Genomic DNA, 24,184 nt, shown 5'->3' on the forward strand with positions numbered 1-24,184 from the left:
GAATCGTATATCAAATCATAATTTATTTGTTTCTAAATAAATTAAAAAAATTAATAATTGAAATTTTAAAAGATAATAACCAATTGTTTTCAAGAAAAAGATATATAAATGTCAGAAAACACGATTTTAGAGTGTTTCAAATATTTTAACATAATTTTTACATGTGTATACCTTTTTAGGTATAAAAATAACTTTATATAATTTAAAATATTAAGAAAATTATTTATTTTAAAAAAATATTTGAAATATATATATGTACACATATATTTTTGTCATTTTCAAGTACATCGCTTTAGTATTCTCGGTCATTTCTAGCTGAAAAATTATTTATGGCTCGTTGTGTAATTATGACAATTTGTGATAATTTGAAATAATTCTGAAGAAAAGCATTAAATAATAGATTAATAATAGATTAATAATTATACGTACATGTTAAATGATAAAAATTGTGCACATAATTGTATATATTATAATTTTTATTATTCCATATTAAAAAAAAATATATTGATTTGTGATATATTGATGTGTGTTGGTTAATATACTACGCAAAACAATTAGGGGAGCGCTTTAAAACTTGCAAAATTTGATGATTTTTAAGAAGCCATATCTCGGCTTAGAGAGATCGTAGAGCAATGTTCCTGGGCGCATTTTAACGGATGAAGCTTCTTTAAAGTGGATAAGGTAGCATTATTCTTGATTTTAAGCCTCATACAAAAAACAGTTCGCTGAGACGAATAATACCTCTCTAAGCCGAGATATGGCTTCTCAAAAATTATCCAATTTTGCAAGTTTTAAAGCGCTCCCCTAATTGTTTTGCGTAGTGTATATCATGACAATAAATATGTTAATATAAATAGAATATACTTACTAACATTAACTTTCAAATCAATTAACTATGAACTGTATTAATATTAACAATGAATCTCATTCTCTCTTTTCAGCACTTTATGAGTTACAAAGTTTCTTGTGTCGGGATCTTTATTATGATTTTTATAGCGGTCAGTCAGACGTGCGATTTCTCGTCTAGGTTAACGATCCTCATATATTTTTTATGATATTTAAACTGGCATTTTTTATTTCGGACAATGCGAATATCTATTAACTAAATTTTTGGATTGTTTGGAAAGCTTTCTAGCTTTTTACTTAAAAATATAAAAAAACTATATATGTATATATAATTAGGGAAACTTATCAAATAATCTAATATTATGTTTTTTTTCCACAAATATATAAACATACGTAAAATTACACAATTCGTTTTTCCTTATGAAAACCTTGAACAAAAAGCTGCAATATTGTTTCTTTTTGTATTAATCAATTAAATCTCTAAACGCTGCATTTATGAAATTACTTGAGCGAAAAAATTATGTTCTAATATGTAATAACTATATGCTTAAAAAAGAAATAAATAATATATAGATAAAGAAAACTCTCTGTGTAAAGAAAAAATGTCTTTTTGACCATAACAAAAACTATAGCAAACTCTCTTAAAGAACACATACAATATATATACATAAAATGTCAATTTATAATTTATGTTTATACGCACTTTCGAAAATTTAGAAAAGAAACTGGTATCTCTGACCTACAATAAAGAAATAATTGAAAAAAACTTTTATCATTTCGTGCAATCTTAAACTGGTTGATTATTTGTTTTTGTATTTTCTCTTATCAAAAAAATGTTTTTTTTTTTTTCCCCCTTCATATTTTGGAGTTTTTATTCATTGGCATTACTCAAGTAGTAAATCAGCCAGCATCAACTACCTGCAGCGAGATAGTTAAGTCTCACGTCGCTTCCGGAAATGCTTTGTTTGGCGCGGGAGTATTGAATAACGTGCGTTTTCAAACTAAAGAAGCACTTCGTCAAAAGGCGAATCGTTCGGGCGAGGACACGAATGAAAAAGGGGAGGCGAGCGTCGAAACGCCGCTGATGGAAATTCGAGAAGCCGAAGAGAGGCGAAATGGGAGCGAACGACGGGGCACTCGTTAACAGAGCAAGAAGAACCAGCGAAAAAAAAACGCGCAATTTATGAAAGGGATGACGAGATTCTGTCAAAAGAAGACGAAACGCTATGTTTCGAAAGAAAAGAATGGATCAAAAGGGGGCTAGTAAAAAAAAAAAAAAGATATAAAAATACTAAACGTAAGTAATATTTAAAAAGAAAAATTAACAAATTCTATAATAAAGAAAACTATATATAAATTGATAGATTAAACTCTAATATTGTATTAATTTTCTCTAAGATAATTCACACAATATATTATTTTAAAGAATAAAATAATATATTTTAAATAGTTTCATTAATTTATATGTATTTTATAATAATAAACGAAAATTACCTTTTTAGTGGATATTCTACTGATATACAAATTCACATGTATAGTAAAAATTTTTTATCTAATAACAATATAAAATATAGCCTTAGTTTAACAATTTCTCGCTCTTGCTTTAAATGATTATTACATTAATTAATAAAAATTAAACCCATTTAAAAAAAAATTTTTTTATCCAACGACGGAGAGAGAAAAAGAGAATATAAGAGTGGGTGAAGAAGAATGCTGACAAAGGAACTGGCAGCGTACTGTCAGCAGTGACAGCGGGTTCGAGTTACGTCACTTGGTCGGGGACGTTGCGCTTTTTCAGAGCGACCATTCAAAGCTGCGCTTTACAGTCAATGCGGACAAACGATTACGGGAATCGACGGGGATGTTTCTTACATGCTGTTCGGAGTCCATATGATCCGTACGAGAAGACATATTCCTTTTGCGTCCAAGATGGAAATGGTCCCGTCAAACGGCCATTGCGAGAGCGTAGAAATGGACGGTCATTGCAAGAGTGCAAAAATGGACGGCCATCGTGTAAGAGCGCAGAAATCAAAGCAAATCAGCTTAATAAGTGACGCGTTATTCAGTCTAATTTTGCTGCATAATTTTTGAAGCTAAAGAGAAGAGTACAAGATCTTTCATTCTCTCTTTCTTTTCATTGAATTTGCTGTAAATGAAATTCTTTGATGAAAAAATCAAACTACAGCTACAGAGAGAACAATCCTCCCATCAAAAGTACGTTGCATCAAGAAGTCCTCTTTGACAAGTCGGTTCCAGGAACGGTTCCCACCGATCGTCTTACTTTCTCTCTCTCTTTCTTTCTCTTTCTTCTGATATAATGACAAACAGCCTCGTAGTTCGCGCATAGATGAATGCGTAACCAGAGGCCGGATGTCCCCGCCCAGGATGGATGCGCGTCTTGCAAGGTACTCCTTAAGGAGCTCCTTCTTCTTTCTCAAGGTGCGCCGTCTCTGATTTCTGATCTGCTGGCCGGTGCAACTACTTGTCGCTCTGCTCTGCACCGCCCACTTTGAGAATACGAAAGGAGAATACGAAAACGCCGGAAAGTTCGTTACGTATCATCGGGTACCAGACCAACCGACGTCTGATTTTCATAACACTGAACTTCCGGCCGACTAACGGACGTCTTCGCGTCTTCGTTTTTTACATCAGTATCGTCATCCATGATGGAGAAATTTATGGTCGTCGAGTAACTGGAAGAGGGGTTAAAAGTCGGCTCAGCATTACGTATTGTTCAGTATTGTCCGGTAAATCTTGCTGAAAATTTACCATTTGACTCGAAAGGTAATTTTATCCTGAATATCCATTCTCTCATTTTTACGACAATAAAGTTTCGTGGCAACAAAATTAAAATGTGTTTCTTCTAAACTATTATAGGGCTATAATTGATCTTCGATGATTCATACATTGTATATTGTACACTGAAAATATTTTTTTAAATCGCCGATACATTGCGCAACATGCTTTTTCCGCGTACCAGCTTCCCATGTCAAATTATATTTAACCAGAAACTCGAGTGTTCTCATGAGCGTTAGGCTCGCGCATATGGCGGATTTTCGTATGTTTCACCATCAAAGGGCACCCGCTTTACTCCTCCACAACGGTCAGGTAAAACGCGGGAGCCATCACCGATGCTCGCGTTTATGCGATATTGACCCGACCATATGCTCGTTAGTTCCCATACCATTGCCATCCCAAAGTTGCTGATGCATGCGGTGATATCTAGACGGAGGCAGCAACAGGTAGCTACATCATTGTTCTAATTCGGATTGCTATCGGTAGTATAAACGATTTACTCGATATATAAATTTTAAACATCTAACCTCAAGTCATGTCGCTTTGCTCATTAGAAATTGCAATGAAGAAGTATTTATTATATGTAAAATCTATGCAAGATTTAAAAATTTGATAAAATAATAATTAAAATAATAATAACTTTAATTGTATGCTATACAAAAATATACACACATGACTTTGGGGATTAATTATATAATATGTATTCCAATAATAAAATAATTGAAGCAGGGTGGAAAAGGATCACAGAAATCAATTATGTATTATATATTATTATACAATACACATACATTATATATTATTATTTAAAAAAATAATGTATTAAAAGAAAAAAAAATCTCCCTTAAAATATTATTATTTCGTAGAATATTTAAAAATAAACCAAAAATTTGTGAATAATTTAAATATAGTTACTTTATTTTAAAGTTAAAATTAAAACAAATTGCAATAATTTTATTTGAACTCAAATACATTTGAGAATACATTTTATTGCTAAAATAATATATTCGCTATTAAATGTTACTCCTTTTTTTAACAACAGTATTGTAACTACGGCAGTGCCGTTGGTGCCCCGTACTGGGCACAAGCTTCAAGGGGGCGCAGTCAAGATAATAAAATAAAAAAGTTTAAAAAAAATTTTTTTAAACACTATGAAAAAAAAAAAATATTTATTTGCAGCAAATAGTTCAGAAGTTCAATTTTTTATTATAGATATTTGGGAAGGAGGATGAAGGGCGCAAAATGTTGAACTTGCATTGGGCGTAACTTAACTAGTTTCGGCACTACCAATTCTCTCGATTACTAAATCGAAAATATCAATAAGAGATATGCATAAATATAAGAATAAGATTCTTTTTAGGTTTTATTTTTTTTTTACTGTAAAGAATTATTTACGAAAGTTTATTTACCAATGACTTACAAAAACAGAATGGAATTTTAAGGATTTTATATGCATTGTCAACTTTATTTACGAAAGGCTTTTCAAAAACCTTTGAGCCGAAACATAGAGATTTTTCGACGAAGTCAATTCTGGAGCTTATACTCTATTAACGCGGCTTCCCACAATGATCTTTGTTAGCTTTCCTGTCGGTCCTAACCATCATTTTCTATATCATTTCTCGTTTGACAGAACTCACGGTAGCTATAGTACAGAATAAGTCAACCATAGAATTACATCGGGTCTAAATAATCCTGAAAAAGAAGGTGCTTTATCCACAAAAATGTATGACTTAATTTCGCAAGAATCTTAAATCTACCTGAATAATACGCGCTTCTCTTCTGGTTTACGACGAATTTCCATCAAAAAATAGGAAAATTTAGTTCATAAAAACTTCCATCTTTATAGGTTTTCGGTAACGAGTTTATTTTACCAAGTTTATTTTACCAAGGAATTGAATCATCTAACTTAAAAATGGGAACGAAGCTCTAATATCTTTCTAATGTTTATAAAAAAATCAAATTAATTTTAAAATTATTTTTCAAGATTTTCTATTATAAAAATGTATTCTGCAAAATACCAAAAAGACATTTTTGTAATGAGATCAAATAAATGAGATCAAATTATCATAGTTGTGAGAGTAAAATAAAATTTAGTATCGATTCTTAAAACTTTACGAGCAATATAGGTACGAAACAAAATCGTATCATTGGTTTTTTTCTTTATCTCGCTTAATTATAAATAATAAAAAAAATGACAATCTCTAAGATATTTCCAAAGATTTCTAAAAACGTTAAGCTAACATTCAAACGAGTTACAGAAAAGAGATATAGCAATATGTTTGATATGATTGAAAAAAAAATGCTGAATGTAGTTTAAAAATTTTTACACATGTAATCTTCTGAAACTTATTTGTTAAACTTTGCTATAGGCCACTAAAACAGGTAATGATTGAATAGCTGTCTGACGGGATAATCTAGCTAGTCGATGACGAGATGACAGTACGATAGCGGCATGAGATTCACAGGAGCTACAGAGCTACCTGAGTTCTTTTTTTCACATTATTTCCGCTGATTTTTTTTGTAACCAAAGCTATGATAACCTTCGTTATTTAAGGTTTGCTGCTTCATTATTGTTGGATTTTCTATTCATATTTGTATGAAGAAAAACTTAAAGTTACCTATTCATTCATATTACTAACATAATTAGGTCGAATTTGTATTAAATTTTTTTATTTTACTAATCCTATTACTAACTTTCTCTCTTAATATTTTATTTCATTCTTCGTATTGATTTGAGCGTTTTTGCAGAACAAGGAATAATATAATACATGAATATTGAACAATGTACATTCTATTTTAAAGCCGTTCCTCTCGCAGCCTCTGAACCTGCATATTATCGTATAGCGAATAAAATCGTCGTCGAATCAACGACAATCCACGCGTAAAATGTCACCCTAAAACAACATTGTTTCCCTCAAATTGTTATTGCATCGCGTTTCCGTGCAGCGCAGAATCCACGATTCCGCATGGTCCGTCGTTGCGGACAATTGTATTTTGATTCCGGTCCCATTACCAGCTGTTTAGGCGCGTTTGCCTTCTTGACAAAGCGACTCGAATCTCTTATTCGGGTCCGCGAAACTTTTCCCCCCTTCGTGAATACGGCGCAGAACGGTGGAGCGCGCCGTAGCCATTGTCAGGGTCCATATTCCCGGGACAGTTACGTAGATAATCTCCTATCCCAACATATTGCGCCAAAGCCAAAACGGTGCATGGTCCGACGAGCATTCGGCCTCATCGGGCCTTCTGCCTCTCAATGGCGGTTAAGTCGAGGGTGCAAACATCTCGAACCGAGGATACGTCTCTATTTGTAAAAATTTCTTCCGCCACGCGTTTGAGCCCTCGAAATGTTTGCCAATGTTTCCCAAGGAAAGATCGTGGAGAAGTTATAAAATTTCATGATGAAAAAAATCGTGGATGAGCGCCGCTAATTCTTAGCGGTTCGTGACTCACAATTATCTTACTTAATTATGCGGCAAAGATATTGTAATAGAAAAAGCACACATGATTAAAAAGGATCGAAACAATTTTTTGTAAACGAAAATACCGAGTTTGAAAACATTTTTTATAAAAAAATATTCTGATTTTTCCCAAGTCCAATTGTACAGAAATAATTTAGAAAGAATTTAAATCTTTCATCTTCAATTATTAAAGACTCGATATATACGCATAAAGAATTAATAACGTGCATTAATTGGGATTATTGAAGAGTACCCCAAGTTGTCTCCTGCGACGCATCATAAAAATACACCTGGTGTAATCTACGGAGATAGCATCGACTCGAATAGGACTCTTTCGGACGAGGGGAGCGCGATACGTCATCGAGAGATCCAATCTCCGCGATATTACATCAGTTATGACGGATTCCTGGCGTAATTCATCGAGTGCAGGAACAACTCGCACCCCAACCCGGTTTCGCGTTTACACATACACATACATAGATAGACGAAGGGGGATCCCTGAAGGGATCAGGCACGAGATAATTCAAGATGGAGTCAGGGAGTCAGCCGCGGCGCATCTGCCCACGTTGCTATTATTCCAACGATATGCACTTCGCCGCATATCTCTTACCGGCATTTAATGGCAAAATTTTAACAAAAGTCTACCTTTTACCTGAGCCTCCTCTAAGTGTACGCATCAATGAATTTCCAACGGTCGCGGAAGTGAGGGATTTAATTCTTAAACAGCGCGTTTCTTTATGACGTCGCGCCGCAGGATTATAGACTATTATAACACGCCATGACATTAAGAGAATTTTTAATGCAAAATTATTTGATTGTTGCGCAAACTCAATTTAAATGTTTATAGAAATATGAGCAATTTCTTTTTCTAATTGTTAGACTTTACTATAAAAAATCGATATTTTAAAAAAGAAAATTAATTTTACAATTATATAAAAATATTATATAATATTAAATTAATATTATAATTAAATTAGCTGTTTTGCTAAATCACATGTTTATTACAGATAAAATAATTTTTATCAAAATAATCAGAAGCAGTGCCTATAATAATCTAATATATCTTCTGATTTAACAGTAGGGGAGACCGGGGCGAAGTCGTCATCTTTTTTTTCATGCCGGTTTTTAACAACAAAATAAATAATTTTAGTGAAATGTGGTGTACTGTTGTAAAGAGTGAATCCTTGGCTATAATATTTATCTGGGTATGTTTGATCTACATCGCTTTGTTCAATCGGTATAGAGTAAAAATCACAAAGGCACAAAATTCGTCACTCATTCTCAGACTGGATTTTAAATGAAAATACATAATTTCGATCATGATAAGCGATAGAATACATTTTATTAATTATTTTTTAATAGAAAAATTTAAACATTTATTAATAAAATACACGATAAAAATAATTACAAGAAAATCAATTTTCTGTTTCGTCATCAATGTCACTGAAACAGTTCAAGCAGGTAAAAACAGAGTCTGACGATCGTACGCACTTGTTGTGTGCCCTATACGCTTGCACGAAATGCACTGTTTCTCATCAGCTCTGTTTCCTGTCATCTCTGAGCACACACAGCACATATTATCTAAGTCGTCACTGTGACGACTTCACCCCGGACACAGATTTCAAGTTTAGTCGCTCATAAAATATTAAAAATAAACAAAAATAAGAAAAATTTCACTGCATTCGTGTTCAGCATGCATTACTCTTTAGAGTCACTTATCTTGAGATTTGAAGAGAAAATAATATTTAAAATATTAAAAATTTTCGATGCGCACACAAAAAATTTCACTTTTGACTACTGAAAATACGTTTGTCGTAATGAAAATCACAACATGGCAAATAACTTCACTAAACTCCGTTGGTCACGTGGACATCATAAATAGTGTTTACAATATTAACAACGAGTTCACATAACATATAGATTTCGAGATAACTGTATTGACGACTTCGCCCCGGTCTCCCCTAGTTTTGTGACTCAACTTTATCTTTGAATTTATTTCGAAGACATTCAAATTTGTAAGTGTAAATGAATAGGTAGAGATTCCAAAGATAAAAATATTTGAAAAAATACAAACACCTGCAGAGAGAGAGAGAGATTTGTAACGTATAATCTGCATCGGGAATAAATACAAGAGTTAAGATTCATACAAAGAAATAAAAAAAGACAAGAGGTGCGAAGAAGATACCTTCTTTCTCACCTTCATGTTTGGAGATGACTCTCGCAAAGTAATGCAGTAGCGGGGATGATGATGCACCCCTCTATAGCCCCTCGAAAGCGGTAGCGTTCAACCCCCGAGCACGTCGGGAGCGAACCGCTTTCTTTCGTCAGATCCGCCCTTTGCTGAGGGTAGGGAAACCCTCGGCCAATGAGGTGAGTTTTACCATCAAGCAGGACCTAAGGTCTTGGCGCTTGGCATCAAAAAGTCTCGATGACTGTCAGTCACATTTCACCCCCGGAGTTAGTCCTCAGTGTGCCACAGTCAGAAAGAGTTATGCCATAAATGCGGAAGAGTAGGCTTTTGGACAAAGTAAACGTCCGACTTTGAGAAAAATTCTCTTTGTGGACGGCGCTGTTCATCATAGTTATTTTGATCCTTGCTGAATGGTGGTTGTGTAGTGACGAATCACGAAGAATGCAGAATCAGGAAACGCAGTTGCCGCACATGTCAGTTCCGCCGCCAAAGATGCAGGCTTCTTCAAGTAAATAAAATCTTTGATTTTCTTATTGTTTTAGTTCCTCTTTGCACTTATTTTATTCTTATACATCATGTTAACTTTTCTTGTTTCACATGTAATAATAAAAGGCTTATAAAGCGAATTGTATTATATTGTCGTTGAAGTTTAATATATGCAAATTAATCGGAATCTATTGCATTAAAAATCGATATTTTTTGTTTTGTAAAAATATCGTATATAATTTTTTGATATCTTATTATATTTCAATATTTTAAAAAAAAGCCTGATATATGCGCTTCTACTACGTTTCTTGTATATTCATTAAATTTTATTTTTACATTTTTCTATATAGATATAATAAAAATAGATGTGACATCTATTCTCATATCATACCTATGTAGAAAAATGTAAAAGTAAAACTGTTTGTATTTATATATCGGAGCTTTTTCGATTTATTATTTTAATTGTCTTACATAATTGTCTTAAGACTCAATTTTCTTAACATATTGCACACTCGTTTATTATGATTACAATCATACAACAAGTATTAAAATAACGGATGATTAATGTTGTATCAGCATGAGGAATACCTGCTTCTTTTTTTCAATTTTCTATAAACGGTTTAATCATTAAAACGATTTTTTTTACTCGGAAAAGATTCTGTATAATGTAACGACAGTTTTCTTTTTCTTGTAAATATCTAAAGAAAAATTTCTTTACTGTTATTGTATTATTTATGGCATGTATTATTGTTAGTATCATGTCTATAAAATTATAAAAACATGAACTGTTATGTTTGTCATGGTATGTTTACATGATCAAAGAACTTAGAATTTAAAGATCTAATGTTCTCTATAATGTACCTAATATTTTCCAGAATAATAAAATTTTATTATTAACTTTATATTATTTATAGTTATTATATCCATTTTGTGATTTCTTTATATCCTGACTAACTTTGCCTAGTATCACTACTATATTGTAGTCTTACTACAATATGCTGTCATTGAATATTACACCGAATATTTAAATTTATTTTTGTCTAACAAAAGTATATAAAAAGAGCTAATAAGAGCTAGAACACTAAATAAAGGCACGAGTAAAAATTCCTAAATAATTTTAGGAACTTTATTAGTTTATACTAATTTACAGTATTAATTTATTATTTAAATTAATAAACAGTGCCTAAAATTATTAAGTAGCTTTTTACTCGCATCCTTTATCTAGTATTCTGGCTTTATTAGTCTTTTTTTAGTCTTATGTCTTATGTATTAACATTCAGAGGCTTATTGATTTATATTTTTTATTTTAATGATACTAGCGAAGTCTATTTCTTTCTCGTTTACAATATATGGGGGGAGTTGATGAATACAAAAGTTACGACAGCAAAGTAAGAAATTAACAATAGTCAAAATCGCTTCCACACCTTTACGTATATTAATAAATTGCTTCTGCATTCTTAAAGATGAAAATAAAGATTTATTTGTAACAAATGTATTATTAGGAGGAGTGAAGAAAGAGAAACGTGTTAAGGTATTGTTTGTCTTACAATCCGTTGAAGAATTGCTTTTTTTTTGCACTTTTTCGGTAATTTTTACAAGTTACCTAAATCTGACTTGGAATTTTTAAGTTTTTCTTTTGAAGATTATATATATATATATATATATATATATATGTCTATAATTAACTCGAAATTCTTACCTGAAATCATCTTTGAAATATATTTTATTACCCTCAAAACGAAGGTCTTAGAACGGCTTGTGACTGTATTCTATATAACTCTCAACAAAAGATAAATGGTATATATAGCACTCGCGCGTTTAACTTATGTCAACAAATAATAAAATTTTATAAGGCCCATTCCCGTGAAATATCTTACATAAATATTGGTACGTAGAAATCGATCGCGGCGTATCAATTATAATATTTTCGAAGGTACCTTACACAGCACGTTAATTTCATCTCGTGTGAAACAACAAACATGTGGTACCTTTAAATATAGTAGACGATCGTGCATTTAAAAACTATTCATCCCCAAGCGTAAGTCATCCATGAGAAAATAACGACAGATGGTTTGAAATGATGCGGCGGAAACGAATCACCGTGATGGTCGGCTAACAGGTTGTCGCGGGTGGTTGAGTACAGCGTCATTTGGTTCCCAATCAGTGCAACACATCGGGCTAATTATACAAACTAGTGCATGGCTTTACATAGCTATCTAAGAGTTACGCTTAATTACATTAGTGCTTTTATTTGATATATATTTAAAGATTTTAAAGTATATATATATTGTATAATAAAAAATAAATTATACTTAGGACAAGATAGTCAGATCTCTTAATTATCTAATTAAAGACTGTTTAAAGAGACCGCAAATAATCTCTCATCATGAAATTGTTGCTTTAAATATTAAAGTTATAAATATATTTTTGTGCCCCAACGCAGAAGAATGCATCGGTGAAATAAGCAGATGACGTGGATAATTACCACCCTTATACTAGATCATTTATACACATAGGTATATATACGTACTTTGATAGCAAGCGGCTGGTTTTTAACACATGTCACTACATTCCCATGCTCATTTACTGCATGCCACCTGATGGGGCGTGAAATGACAGAGTGACGAGAAACAAGTCATGTAAAACCCTATAACATTGTAACTAATATATCTCTTGCTGAAATTAGAACATGCAATTTTTAAAATTTTGAACATTTTATTAATTACAAATTTAAATTTCAATAGACTAGAAAGAATCAGGCATGGACGGAAAAATTAATTTTCTTCGATGCACTCATCATCCTCATCTAGTTCTTTCTGGCCCGATGAAATTTAAATTTGTATTTTACATTGAGAGAGTCTTACTAAAATTCTTAACTATTTTAGTTTCATTTTATTATTTATTTTATACAACTTAATAAACATGATAATGAGTATTTGATAAGCGCGCGATTATAATATCTGCAATGACTTTCGATTGCCGACGACGCACGCAGACACATCACAAAGTAAAGTTTCGCAGAGGAGAAAGTTTGGCGGCAGAATAGCTATTTTCTGCCGACAAAAAATTCGTGGCGTCCAAATGGCGAGGCCATCGTACGTCGAGCATATAAGGCGGGTTGCGTTTCGTACACTAAAGAGGACTCATGGACTGTTACTCCCCTTACAATTATATCGAGAAGTTCATAATTTTGCACGCGAGACTACGATCCGAGAACAAGGCTTTACCAAGGCTGCTCTTCGGTCCTAGACGCCACGGTTCGTTCTCTCTTTCTCTTTGTTCACCCTTTGCATGCGAATGTGCGCAAGCCGCGGGGATGCGCTCGCGACAAACTTTTCCCTTAATTTCGTGGTCACGAAACGCGCGGTATTAGCGAGAGAGAAAGAGAGAACGCCGGTCAAAAAATAAAGCCACCCCGCTTTCCGGTGAATCACATCCGGCCATATATTCGCGCGACCCTCCCTTCTCTTCTCCCTCCTTCTACGAATTTTACCATTATGTCGGATATTTCACGTGCGGGATATTTTGGTCGAAGTTTATAATTCTGACGCACATTTTTCGGTCGCAGTTTTTCGTCGACGGTCGTGGCACAAATGAAATAATTGATACGGGGGAGGAGCACACGTATTACATGCGCGTTCGTGCTTTTAGAGCAATACTTATTGATATGCGTATACCGCACGGCAAAACGCACGATTTTACATTCCCCTCTTTTTTTTCGAGCCACACCTTCGGTCCGGCTAATGATAGTATTTTTCGCATATATCCTCGATCGAAAACGTGAGCTTGTGCGCATTCATGCGCTTCATCAAATATTTATGCGATTTTTATAGCAATACCTTGCAAAGGGACCTCCTCTCTCCTTCTTCCTAAACTCACCCTCACCCTCTTTCCCGTTCCAGCGAGGTTAATATACCTGGAGGAATATAAGTCCGCGTTTACGATATTACTATAAAAATCATGTGAATATTTGACAGAAAAGGAAGATGATCGGCGCCCGACAGAGGAGAACACGGAGCGCGATTCCTCGACTATGATAAAAAATTCAATCGCGAATGACTCGCGAGCCGACCTGAATGTAAATTTCATGCAGCCATGTGACGGCGAGTGCAGAAACGCATGCATTGCGTGATTCCGATGCGTGTGCCACAATAAGAACGTTTACGCGCGCGTTGAGTTTCGAGTTTCCCTCTCTTGCTTGAAAGGAAAAAAGAAAAGTGGACATTCCTCGTATCGCGACGAAGGGCGTACAACCCTCTGTCATTCGGCCGCAACCCGTCTACTCTCTGTGCTTGAACATGTGCACCGCACTTTGCGCATTACCGTATCTCCTCATTAATGATTTACCCTCGGAGACACCGAGGCCTTTTCTCTCGATCGGAAAAAAAGAGGGAAACTGCCTTTTAAGAATAGATATTACAAAGAAATGAAAGTGGCTTATAGCAGCAAACTTTGCGATTTATCGTCATTATTGATAATCAAAGTACGCATAAGGAACGGTAATAGTGTTGAGGGCAAGGGACTTTATAAACGAGTGTGCGTTATTCTCATACGACTCTCAGAATTTTGATGGTTGCGTGTGTGGAGAGACTAATGGAGAACGCGATAATATATTAACTTAAAATCGTCGTCAGCCAATCAACAGGTTGTTGTGCAGTATTTATCGCGTACTTATTCGCGATTCGGGAAGCCGGACGAATTCTGGCTGAATTGTTCTCGCACCATTCGCCATCGTTATAATAAGTACCACAGGGCGACAGAGATAAATAAAGCAACGCGACGCGGGATTGATCGAGGGAGAGATCGGGGCCTGATACCGTGCAAAGTGTCGTGTTTCTGGCTGCTCACTTAGGGTCGCTCAATGCGGCAGCCACATCCGGTCCATTCAGGTCCATTCACAATCTCATCGGGTTCAATGGCGTAGGCGGAGCCCATGACAAGGAGTTGGTGCCCCGTTGCAAGGGCACGCACCCCCGTTCTCTCCCTCATCATTCTCCATGTACCGAAGAAGCAAGTATGGATGAGTGTATGTGTGTGATGCTACTGCTAACGGGGACTAACTTGGCGACAAATCGATCCATTCACGTCCGAAGCATCATTCAGCGAATTCTTGTTGTCGCTCGTAAACGGGTTCCAACCAAAATATACCGGCATTCTCGCCGAGATTAACGCGCCCTTTCCACCAATTGTCATTGACAATGCCGTGCTTACTCGCTTCTCGCGACAGCGACGACTCTTTCGCGAGAAAGTTGACACGAAGCCTGTATCGAATAGATTGACGAAGGAATGATCAAGTGTCTCTTCGCGTCAGTGTATATATTTCTTGACCAAATTGATGAAGTTAATGTCCCACAAAAATGCCTATCACTAGGAAAGATCAAATTGCACTAATATAAGTACCTATATAAATTTGAAGATCCATTACTTTTAACAAAGTAAAAATTTGTTTTTTTAGGGAAAAAAATTTTTTCGCGTAAAGAATATTTTTTTTATCATTCCAGGTCGCATTCTCTATGATATACCTTGTAAAGTTTGCCGGGATCACTCCTCGGGAAAGCATTACGGTATATTCGCGTGCGATGGATGTGCTGGTTTCTTTAAACGATCGATTAGAAGGAATCGGCAATACGTGTGCAAAGCAAAATCCGAGGGGGGTTGCATGGTGGATAAGACACATAGGAATCAATGTCGAGCCTGCAGGCTTGCAAAGTGCATTCAAGCCGGCATGAACAAAGACGGTAATTGAGGCGTTGTCGTTCTCTCACGCCAATAAGACAGCCGTTCCATTCGCTTCGTTCTTTGAGAGTTTCTCTAGCAAATCCTTTTCCTAGTAAAGTGTATATCACGTTAATAAGTCAGATTCTCTCTCTTATAGCTCTTGTATATATTAAGATCGCTAATTAATTACGCAGATCTTAATATAGGCGGGAAATCACGAACTGTTTCCTATTTTAGCCGTGCAGCACGAACGAGGTCCGCGAAATTCGACAATTCGTAGACAAATGGCGCTATATTTAAAGGAACCTGAAATAATGGCTAACATAGTGCCGTCGGTAGCTTTAGATCTTGCTTTACCCAAAGCGCCGACCGAATCACGCATTCCTATGCCTGGACCATCGTCTCATCTTCCTCTCACGCATCTTGCACATTGCAATGTGTTGGAGATGTCAAAGGTATGTGTCTGTATTATATAAAATTAAAAATCTCGAATTGAAATTTAATTCCAAATAAATCTTCGCATCATATCATTCGAATTTTTAATATATTTATATTTTTAATAAATTTATGAATTGATTCTTTCTAAAGATCTCTATAAAATTTGTACACCTTTATAGGCGATCTTTAAATGTAAGAGTTTCGGATTTAAAAAAATGATTTTTACAAGCAAGAAAACGTTAGAATCTCTTCTTTTTTTCAGATGCCATTGAATTTACATACAATGCCTATTATCCCTCCTCTCACATCCGAGTCTGTGTGCGAACAAGCAGCAAGATTATTGTTTTTGAACGTTCATTGGGCACGAAATTTAGCGGCGAACACGAATCTCGTCCTGGAAGATCAGCTGACGTTGCTCGAATCTTCCTGGCGCGAGCTCTTCCTGCTAGCCGCGGCACAGATGCTGCCGTCTCTAGACCCCGTGCCTTTGCTACCACCTCAGAATATCGAGCTGGCGATCGAGGTGACTCGTTTCCGCGAGACCCTGGCTGGATTCAACGCGATGAGTCTAGATCAGCACGAGTTCGCCTGTATCAGGGCGATAGTGCTTTTCAAAGCCGGGTTGGACAGCGAGCCGGTGTCCAGCGGTCGCAGCACCAGCAGCTCGAACTCACCCAGTCCTGGAAGGCGACTTAGAGATCCGACCTCCGTCGCCCGGCTGAGAGACAGTGCACAGTGGACCCTGGGACAGCGACTTAGTGGAGCCTCCTTCGGAGCTCTCAGATTCGGTAAACTACTCTTACTGCTGCCCAGCTTGCGTTCCGTATCCGCACACGCTATTGAAGAACTTTTCTTTAGGCGGACTATCGGTATTATCCCTATCGAGAGGATCATCTGTGACATGTACAAGGCATCGTAACGTAGTAAAATTATCGAAGCAGAAGAGAGAGAGTGTTAGGTTTGTTATGTTTTTCTTTTTTATGAGATTAGCATTATTTTAATGTTCAATACTGAGCTATTCTATTTATATGAAGAGATTGAAAGAAGGTACATATCTATTTAATCATTATCTAGTATCATTTCTATTTCATCAAATTAAACCAAATTAAATGCGATTTTATTTATCTTTCTATTTATACAGATTTTTATTTACACAGAATATAGTCGAAATCAATTTCGTTGTTTCAAATAAATGTAAAGTTTTTTATAGAACATACAAATATATATTTCAAATTTGCAATATCAATTAATGGCAGATATAGCATAATGAAAATATTTTCGGAAATTTTAATTCTATTCTCAACATCAATTTAATATACATACAATACTGTTATTAAAAGTTTTAAATTTCTCTTATTTGTATATATGGATAAAAAATTAATTCATCGAATATTATATTAATAATAATAATTTTAATGAAAATCGTATAGAAGAATTAGAACTTAGAACGCGCGCGCGATGTATATAGAATTATGAAAACTATCACGCAAAGTGTGTCATGAATGAATGACATCTGTCATGACAAAAGTGTATAAATCAATGTCGATATACTTATACATATATGTATATATGTATATCAAATTATTAAATAATTATTATAAATAATTATTTAATAAAAGTGTAATATAATCTAATTCATTATTTATATATTTGTGGATCTTTACAATATGAGATGTCATTCGTTTCTAAGTACTTTCAGTATATTAAATATACTTGATATTATAAGATTTCATTTGCAAATGATCTCAATAATCTATCATTAACAGATATTACAAAAGGTTTGGAACATTCTTTCTCGTCTTTAATATACATATATCTTAGACAAATTTATTTTAAAAAATTGAGATTGCATGTGTTGTGTGTGTGAAATAATTACAAACTTTTCAATACAGTATCTAATTTTAATTCGAGAGTTTTCTAACACATAATATATTAACATATAATAATTTTTAGAAATATAAATTTTAAATCCATAATTAATTATGCAATTATAGATGTTGCGTAAAAATAAAAGCGAGCTGTGATGAGAACATGATAACAAACTTATAATAAACTTCAACATAGTAAATGTAATATTCTAATTTTATATTATTATAATTTTTATATATTATAATAATAATTATATTATTATATAATTCTTCTACACATAGTATGACAGATGCAATAATTCTGCAACAACTTTATTAAAGAATTTTAATTTACATTAATGCGCATTAGTAATGCGTTTAATCGAATTGGCTATCAGAAAGAGAGAGAGAAAGAGAATGTAAAGCTACAATTAAACAAATGTGAAAAATATGAGACACATGAAAAATTGATGTAAAAATATATGTAAAAAGTTGTGATAAATTTAATTTTAAATTTTATTAATATATTATATTTTGAAGCAATACAAAATTTTATATATTTACCTTCAAAAGCTTGAAGAGACTTCAAAGTTGTGCAAGAAAAGAAAATAATGGATTAATCTTAGTTATATATTTTTTATTTGCAGACATTTCGCGCGTGTATGTGTGTGTAATAATTATACATATGTATATATATAAATATATAAGCAACCTATAACTTATGCAAGTATTTGGACAAAAAATGGAGATTTGACAGTATTATCAAGCGACGCGGTAGCGTCACGATGCCAAGTACGTGAAAATTTCTTTCTGATAATATAATGTTCCGATAAAACGAATCTCTATAACACATAGGTACTTGTAAATAGAAAATTTTAAAGCATGTAAATATATAAAATGTTACAACATCTTCATTATCTCTTGATATTATTTTCCTCACAAAATTTATCATGTATCATGTATCATGTAATCTCAAATATATGCAGGTATCGAAAGCAACAATGCGAGATAATTATCTGGATGTAAAAGTTTAACAGTAGCCAAAGGAAAGGTGAAAGGCAGCTATATTTTTGGATCATTATATACGGAGATTACAAGAGAAATTCCAGAAACCAAAGTTTTTTTTTTTTCCTGTAGAATCGATACAATGCATAGCATTTGAAAGAAATTTACGGTGATTTAACGATAATCGCGGCACAAAAGGGCCGGCTCGCATCGACCTCCGGCGCCTGTCAAGTTTAGAAGTTATTTCTTAGATTGACACACGCAGACTAACATATATTTCAGTTAACGAAATCTGTGCAGTTCACGTCGACAGTCAACAGAGACACATCTTTGTCAACAACAGGACGTTTCTGTCAAAAATGCAAGCATGTTATTCCTAACGATGATCCTAGATTTGATTCGTCCCGAGATTTGGTTTTGTTGCACCGTCTCGTATCGCCAAACAAACCGCAGACCCCTTATTTTAATTCGATTTGCTTTTTATAAGCAGAACTTTTAAGGAAAAAGATCTCTTAAAAAAGAGATCGAAGAAAGGACGTCAAATTCTAGCATAACTTTAATTTCACATCGCATTTACATTTTTGTATCCTTTAGTTGTTTTTTAGCGTAAATTACGTGACAAAATTATATTCGGGAATGTAACGAAGTCGGAATATAATTTGTTTGCACTCGTGCTGCGACGTGCTTGACAAGTGCGAAGGAATATTCTCACGAAGTTGCGAGATGCGGGACATGTGAAATGTATCGACGCTTGCTTTAACCGTGCTTGAATGACTCTCGTTACTCACATGAGCGAGCTCTCGAATGTTTCCACTTACCGATGCTAATATTTCCTCGTCCCTAAATGTTTACGTCGACACGCATTTCATAATTCCATTCTCTTACTTGCTCAAATCGTGTATACAAAGATTTTTCAGTCATTTGAAAATACATGCATATTTACAACTTGTAAAAGCAATCTACTTGCAAATTGATATAATTTTGTTAGAATTGTTCAGTTTGTTTTTCTGAACAATTAGCTCGTTTGATAAGTTTCCTAATTATTTTCTGTCTATATTTTTTGATTGATCTTTGATCAATTAAATGAGAGAGAAACATATGTAAACCGAAATTTTTAAGATTAATTTCTTTAGAATTTTTAGAATTTTTAAAAACTTTTTATATTAAAATTGTGAAGAACAAATATATTTACTAAAGTTCTGAGACAATATTTTAAATAATAAATAAATAAGTATAAATTTTGTATATCTTGTATAAATGTCTCTCCTAATTAATAATGTAAAGGTAATTTTTTAAAATATAAATAATGTGATTAATGTGCTAAATTTAATATTGGCAAATTTTGTCGAACGTCGCCGCGGTTACACAAATTATCAACCACTTCGAAAACGACGAGGGGCGCGTGAATCGCTCAAGAGAAACGATATCACGGCGCTCAATTAACATCTCGATTTAATAAAGCCCTCAAGCCTGCCGTATGTTACCATTTCCCGCACAAAGTGTCTGCCGATAAGAGAGGAAGGGAAAATCTGCTTGTTCTCTCCCTGCGCCTCTGAAGGGGTGCCTGCTCTCGTAGTCGAGGAGGCCAACGCTCTTCAGTAAGTAACACTGTAACGTTTCCGGACGAATGAATAATAATCCCGGAACTTCTCAACAATGACGAACAGAACTGCGGCATTGTTACGTCACAAGGCTATATAGCCCGATGCTGTGGAATTTCTCTGGTTAAAATAAAAGCTGCTACAGTTGCTGACACACGTTAATAAAAAGCGTTTTCTAATATATCTAATAAAACCTCGATTCAGCGCGTTTATATTTTTATATAAATCTTTGAAATGTTACCTCAATTCTCATCTAAATGTTATTATGTTTTTAAAAAAAATTAGAGAACTAATTTTAAATTGAAAAAAATCACGAATTAGAGAACATGCAAAGTTTGACAGATAATTTGACAAGTTGAAAAACGCGACGAGATTTGATTGGCAGAAAGATTTAGAAATCTGTGGATCTCGATAATTTCTAGAAAATTTTATTAGCGCATTCCACTGCGGCTGGTTAGTGCATGACTGCATGTGCATGTGCAAGTGGTTCCCACCGGTGAAATATCAGACAGCACCTTGTCGGACCGCGACGAAAACATACCGTACAAACCAGGACCGCGCGGCTCATTCCGGTGAACAATATCGGAAACAATCAAACAATAACGTCGATCTCGCATTGCTCGCCTCCACCGCGATCTCTCCTGGAGGTATATCGCCATAAATAACAGTAACAAAACGCGATTGGGGTACAATGGGGCGACGATGTAATTGCGCCCCATGGCGGCGACCGGTGCTCATACTTACAAAGGGCACTCGACTATATGTTACAATCTCCATTTCGTCGCCGATCCTCGAAGAGATGACGAGAGAAGGAGAGAGAAAGAGAAAAAGGCCCGGGGAGACCGCGTCGATGTTGCTCAAGTGACCTCTCACGAATCGCGCTTTGCTTTATACGCCTTTGTTGGCTTTGTTTTGAGGTAACAAAATAGAAAACGCGACCGCTATTGTAGTCAATTAGCGACCATGTGATCCCGGATAGATTCACGTTACGCTATAGTGGGATGTTTCACAGGCACGTCTAATCATAAATTTAAAATTTACATTTTCGTGTACTTGATGCATTTTTCTTGTAGTCTAAAGTGGATGTAACGCGATACAACATTGATCTTATTTTTATTTTTATTAAAATCAGAATAAATTAATCCGAGCTTTAAGATTAATTTTCTCAAGTTCTTAGTAAACAAAAATTCTCAACTCATTGTCACATTAAAATCAATCTTTATTCAGCTTCATGCCAGTACCATTCTGGAACAACAACAAAAAAATAGAAATGGCTCGGTTCAAATCGAGTACACCCCGTGCCGTTATAGAGAGGCTTGGCTTGCCCTCGATAATTTATTCGGACAATAAGCACATGCATCTAGCTGGCATTCTACCCTCCGTCGTGCCGCGGGCATCAGTGTCAGATACGGTGATGAGCCCCTCAATGACAGCGACCAACATAATCTGTTCCCATCAGCCAAGTAGACATAATGGACGCATCAGCGGCAGAAAGTGACAATGGGGGGCAGGATAGCATTTTACAGGAGCGCGCGTAGTTGTTGCGCCGAGAAGTGACGGGGGTGGTGAAAAAAGGAGGGTGACTAATAAGTGGTCCCACGTGAGAGGAGAAGGAGGAAACGATTCGACGGGGTGAGATTGTTGTTGTCATCGTCGTCGTCGTTTCCTAGTGGCACGCTTAAAATATACGAATGCAACGCAACGCATTCGGGTACCACCTCTCGGATCTCTCTCGGCGCGGCTTCGCTCTTTATTAAATTCCTGACGCGAGGAGACGCCCGGCACGTGCAAATATTCGTATTCACCGAGCGAGAAGCGTAATAGCGGGGTGTGCTTGCTCTTACGATGGATGCGCTAAATTCAGGCAGCCAACCGACCCCGAATTGTCGGAGAGCCGACTCGCGAAAAGCCTTGCCGGAGTCGCGGGAACGTTTCCAGCTGCCGGCTTCCCTCGTTGCTCGATATGCGATTCGGCAAAACAACGATACAAATCCCTGTGCGCAGAGTATTTCGAAACTGCTGTGTCAATTTTCTTCCGCAAATGTTAAAAAGTATACATATAAATCGAGAGAAAAAAATATAAATAGATAAAATATATATTTAAAAATATAATTATATATGCATATATGAGATTATACTATAATAGATACTATTATAATAGACATCTATTATGTACATAAACTGCTAGTTTTAAAGATTCCGCGAGTGACCATCAAAAATTCACAAGAGTATATGGATATAGGAAACCCGAGATATCCTAATACCTGATTTTTTTTTATATTAAACCATTCAAATCTCTTAGAATTATACATAAGGAGAAAACAAAATTTAGGGTACATTTATATCAAAGACCAGTATATACCAACCATAAAATAAGTTATCTTTTATTTATTTATTTTTTAACATATCACAGATTTTTTAATATTATATAACTGGATATTTTAATCTTTGATACTTAAGGTGCTAATTAATTTGGTAACATTATATCATAAGTTAAATCTCTATCAAAAGGTACTTATCAATTCATATACTAATCAATTCATTTCAAATTAAAAAACGAAATATTTCACGCGAGTAGACATCTAATCTTAATTATATTGCAACAAAATGTAATATTTACATACCTATACATAACACATGTTCATATGTCAAATTTAAAATTAAACTATATCGCGGGGATATATCATTATATCTAGCAATAACTTATATAACTGAAACTGGCATGAAAAGTGGAGATTGTTTCTGCATAAACAGGTTATATCGGTGCATTACATAGTACGAAATTTTTTATATCCAGTATGCTAATCACGAAATTCTATCGTGATTATCTCACATGCTTTACGGAAGTAATTATCAAAGCAAAATAATAAAATATATGAATATATAATCAAGATCTAGCAGAAAAGTGTATATATGTAGGTATATAATCCTTCGAGAATCTCAATCAAATAAAAGCCAAAGATGAGAAAAATTAAAATTCAAATTGTAAAATATTAAATTTTTAAATATCAAACATTTTATATTTTATGTAATTTTATTTTTATTTATTTTATTGTATTTTTATAATTTAACTTTGCAATATTTTTCATATAAATTCGATTAATAAAACTTAATTTAAGATGCTTTGATATATTCGTCTTAATTAATAATGATCTAAGACAATCGAGGATAATCTTTGAAAGAAAAGATTAAGAATATAGAAATAAGAATGAAGATAGATTAAGAATAAAAAATTTCTTAATTTAAGAAAAATAAAGACTTACATGTATAGACAAAGGATTTAACGTTGCGGTCAATTTTAACGGTTGTCAAAACTACATTAAATTGCACTTTAGGAGGTTGAATGAATTGAATTTCACCTGTTGTAATTAAAATAGTTAAGCAAGCTTTTTGCATTAACTAAACAGTTATTTCTCGAAAAGTAAACAGTTTATCGCTTATCTGGCAAAGATTAGTTCTACATCCTTAAGTTTAAATACAAAACAATATCCGGAAAGAAGAACGAAGATGACATATGTTTGTTCATCTGTTATGAATGTGATATTTAGGGCCGATTGTTCAAACTTTTTGGTAAATTTTATTTAGATAGTTTATGTTCGTCTTTTTTTAACTTGTCTGAAAAGAGACGAAAATATGCTACCTGTCGAGTAGAATTTATCAAGAAGTTGGAACAATTGGTCTTTAAGGAGAAAAAAAGGATAATAAGAAAGAATAATACACTTTCTATTTCCCTCTCAAAGGAAATGTCCTTTAAAATAACAATAACAGAAAAAGAATTTAAAGTATTTGATTAAGACTTTG

At 34.3% G+C, this 24,184-nt stretch overlaps 1 protein-coding gene across 2 annotated transcripts in view; it reads left to right on the top strand.

Annotated features, from left to right (window-relative positions):
- The window catches only part of Tll (nuclear receptor subfamily 2 group E member tailless), a 116,150-nt gene extending 97,502 nt beyond the window's left edge, over window positions 1-18,648 (top strand). Inside the window, exons 3-7 of one of the 2 annotated variants that reach the window (XM_083051818.1) lie at window positions 15,276-15,512; window positions 15,730-15,947; window positions 16,193-16,718; window positions 16,789-16,888; window positions 18,425-18,648. In XM_083051818.1, coding sequence (XP_082907944.1) covers window positions 15,434-15,512; window positions 15,730-15,947; window positions 16,193-16,718; window positions 16,789-16,888; window positions 18,425-18,476 — 975 coding nt within the window. In that variant the 5' untranslated portion in view covers window positions 15,276-15,433 and the 3' untranslated portion in view covers window positions 18,477-18,648. Of the gene's footprint in view, window positions 1-9,562; window positions 9,797-15,275; window positions 15,513-15,729; window positions 15,948-16,192; window positions 17,063-18,424 lie in introns of those variants that run through there. The other variant, XM_083051817.1, reaches the window with a different exon arrangement.
- Window positions 18,649-24,184: the final 5,536 nt, after the last annotated feature.

Source organism: Prenolepis imparis, unplaced genomic scaffold (assembly GCF_030444845.1).
Source record: "Prenolepis imparis isolate NDT839.2.m4 unplaced genomic scaffold, iyPreImpa1.0 SCAF_12, whole genome shotgun sequence".
Taxonomy (NCBI): Eukaryota; Metazoa; Arthropoda; class Insecta; order Hymenoptera; family Formicidae; genus Prenolepis; species Prenolepis imparis.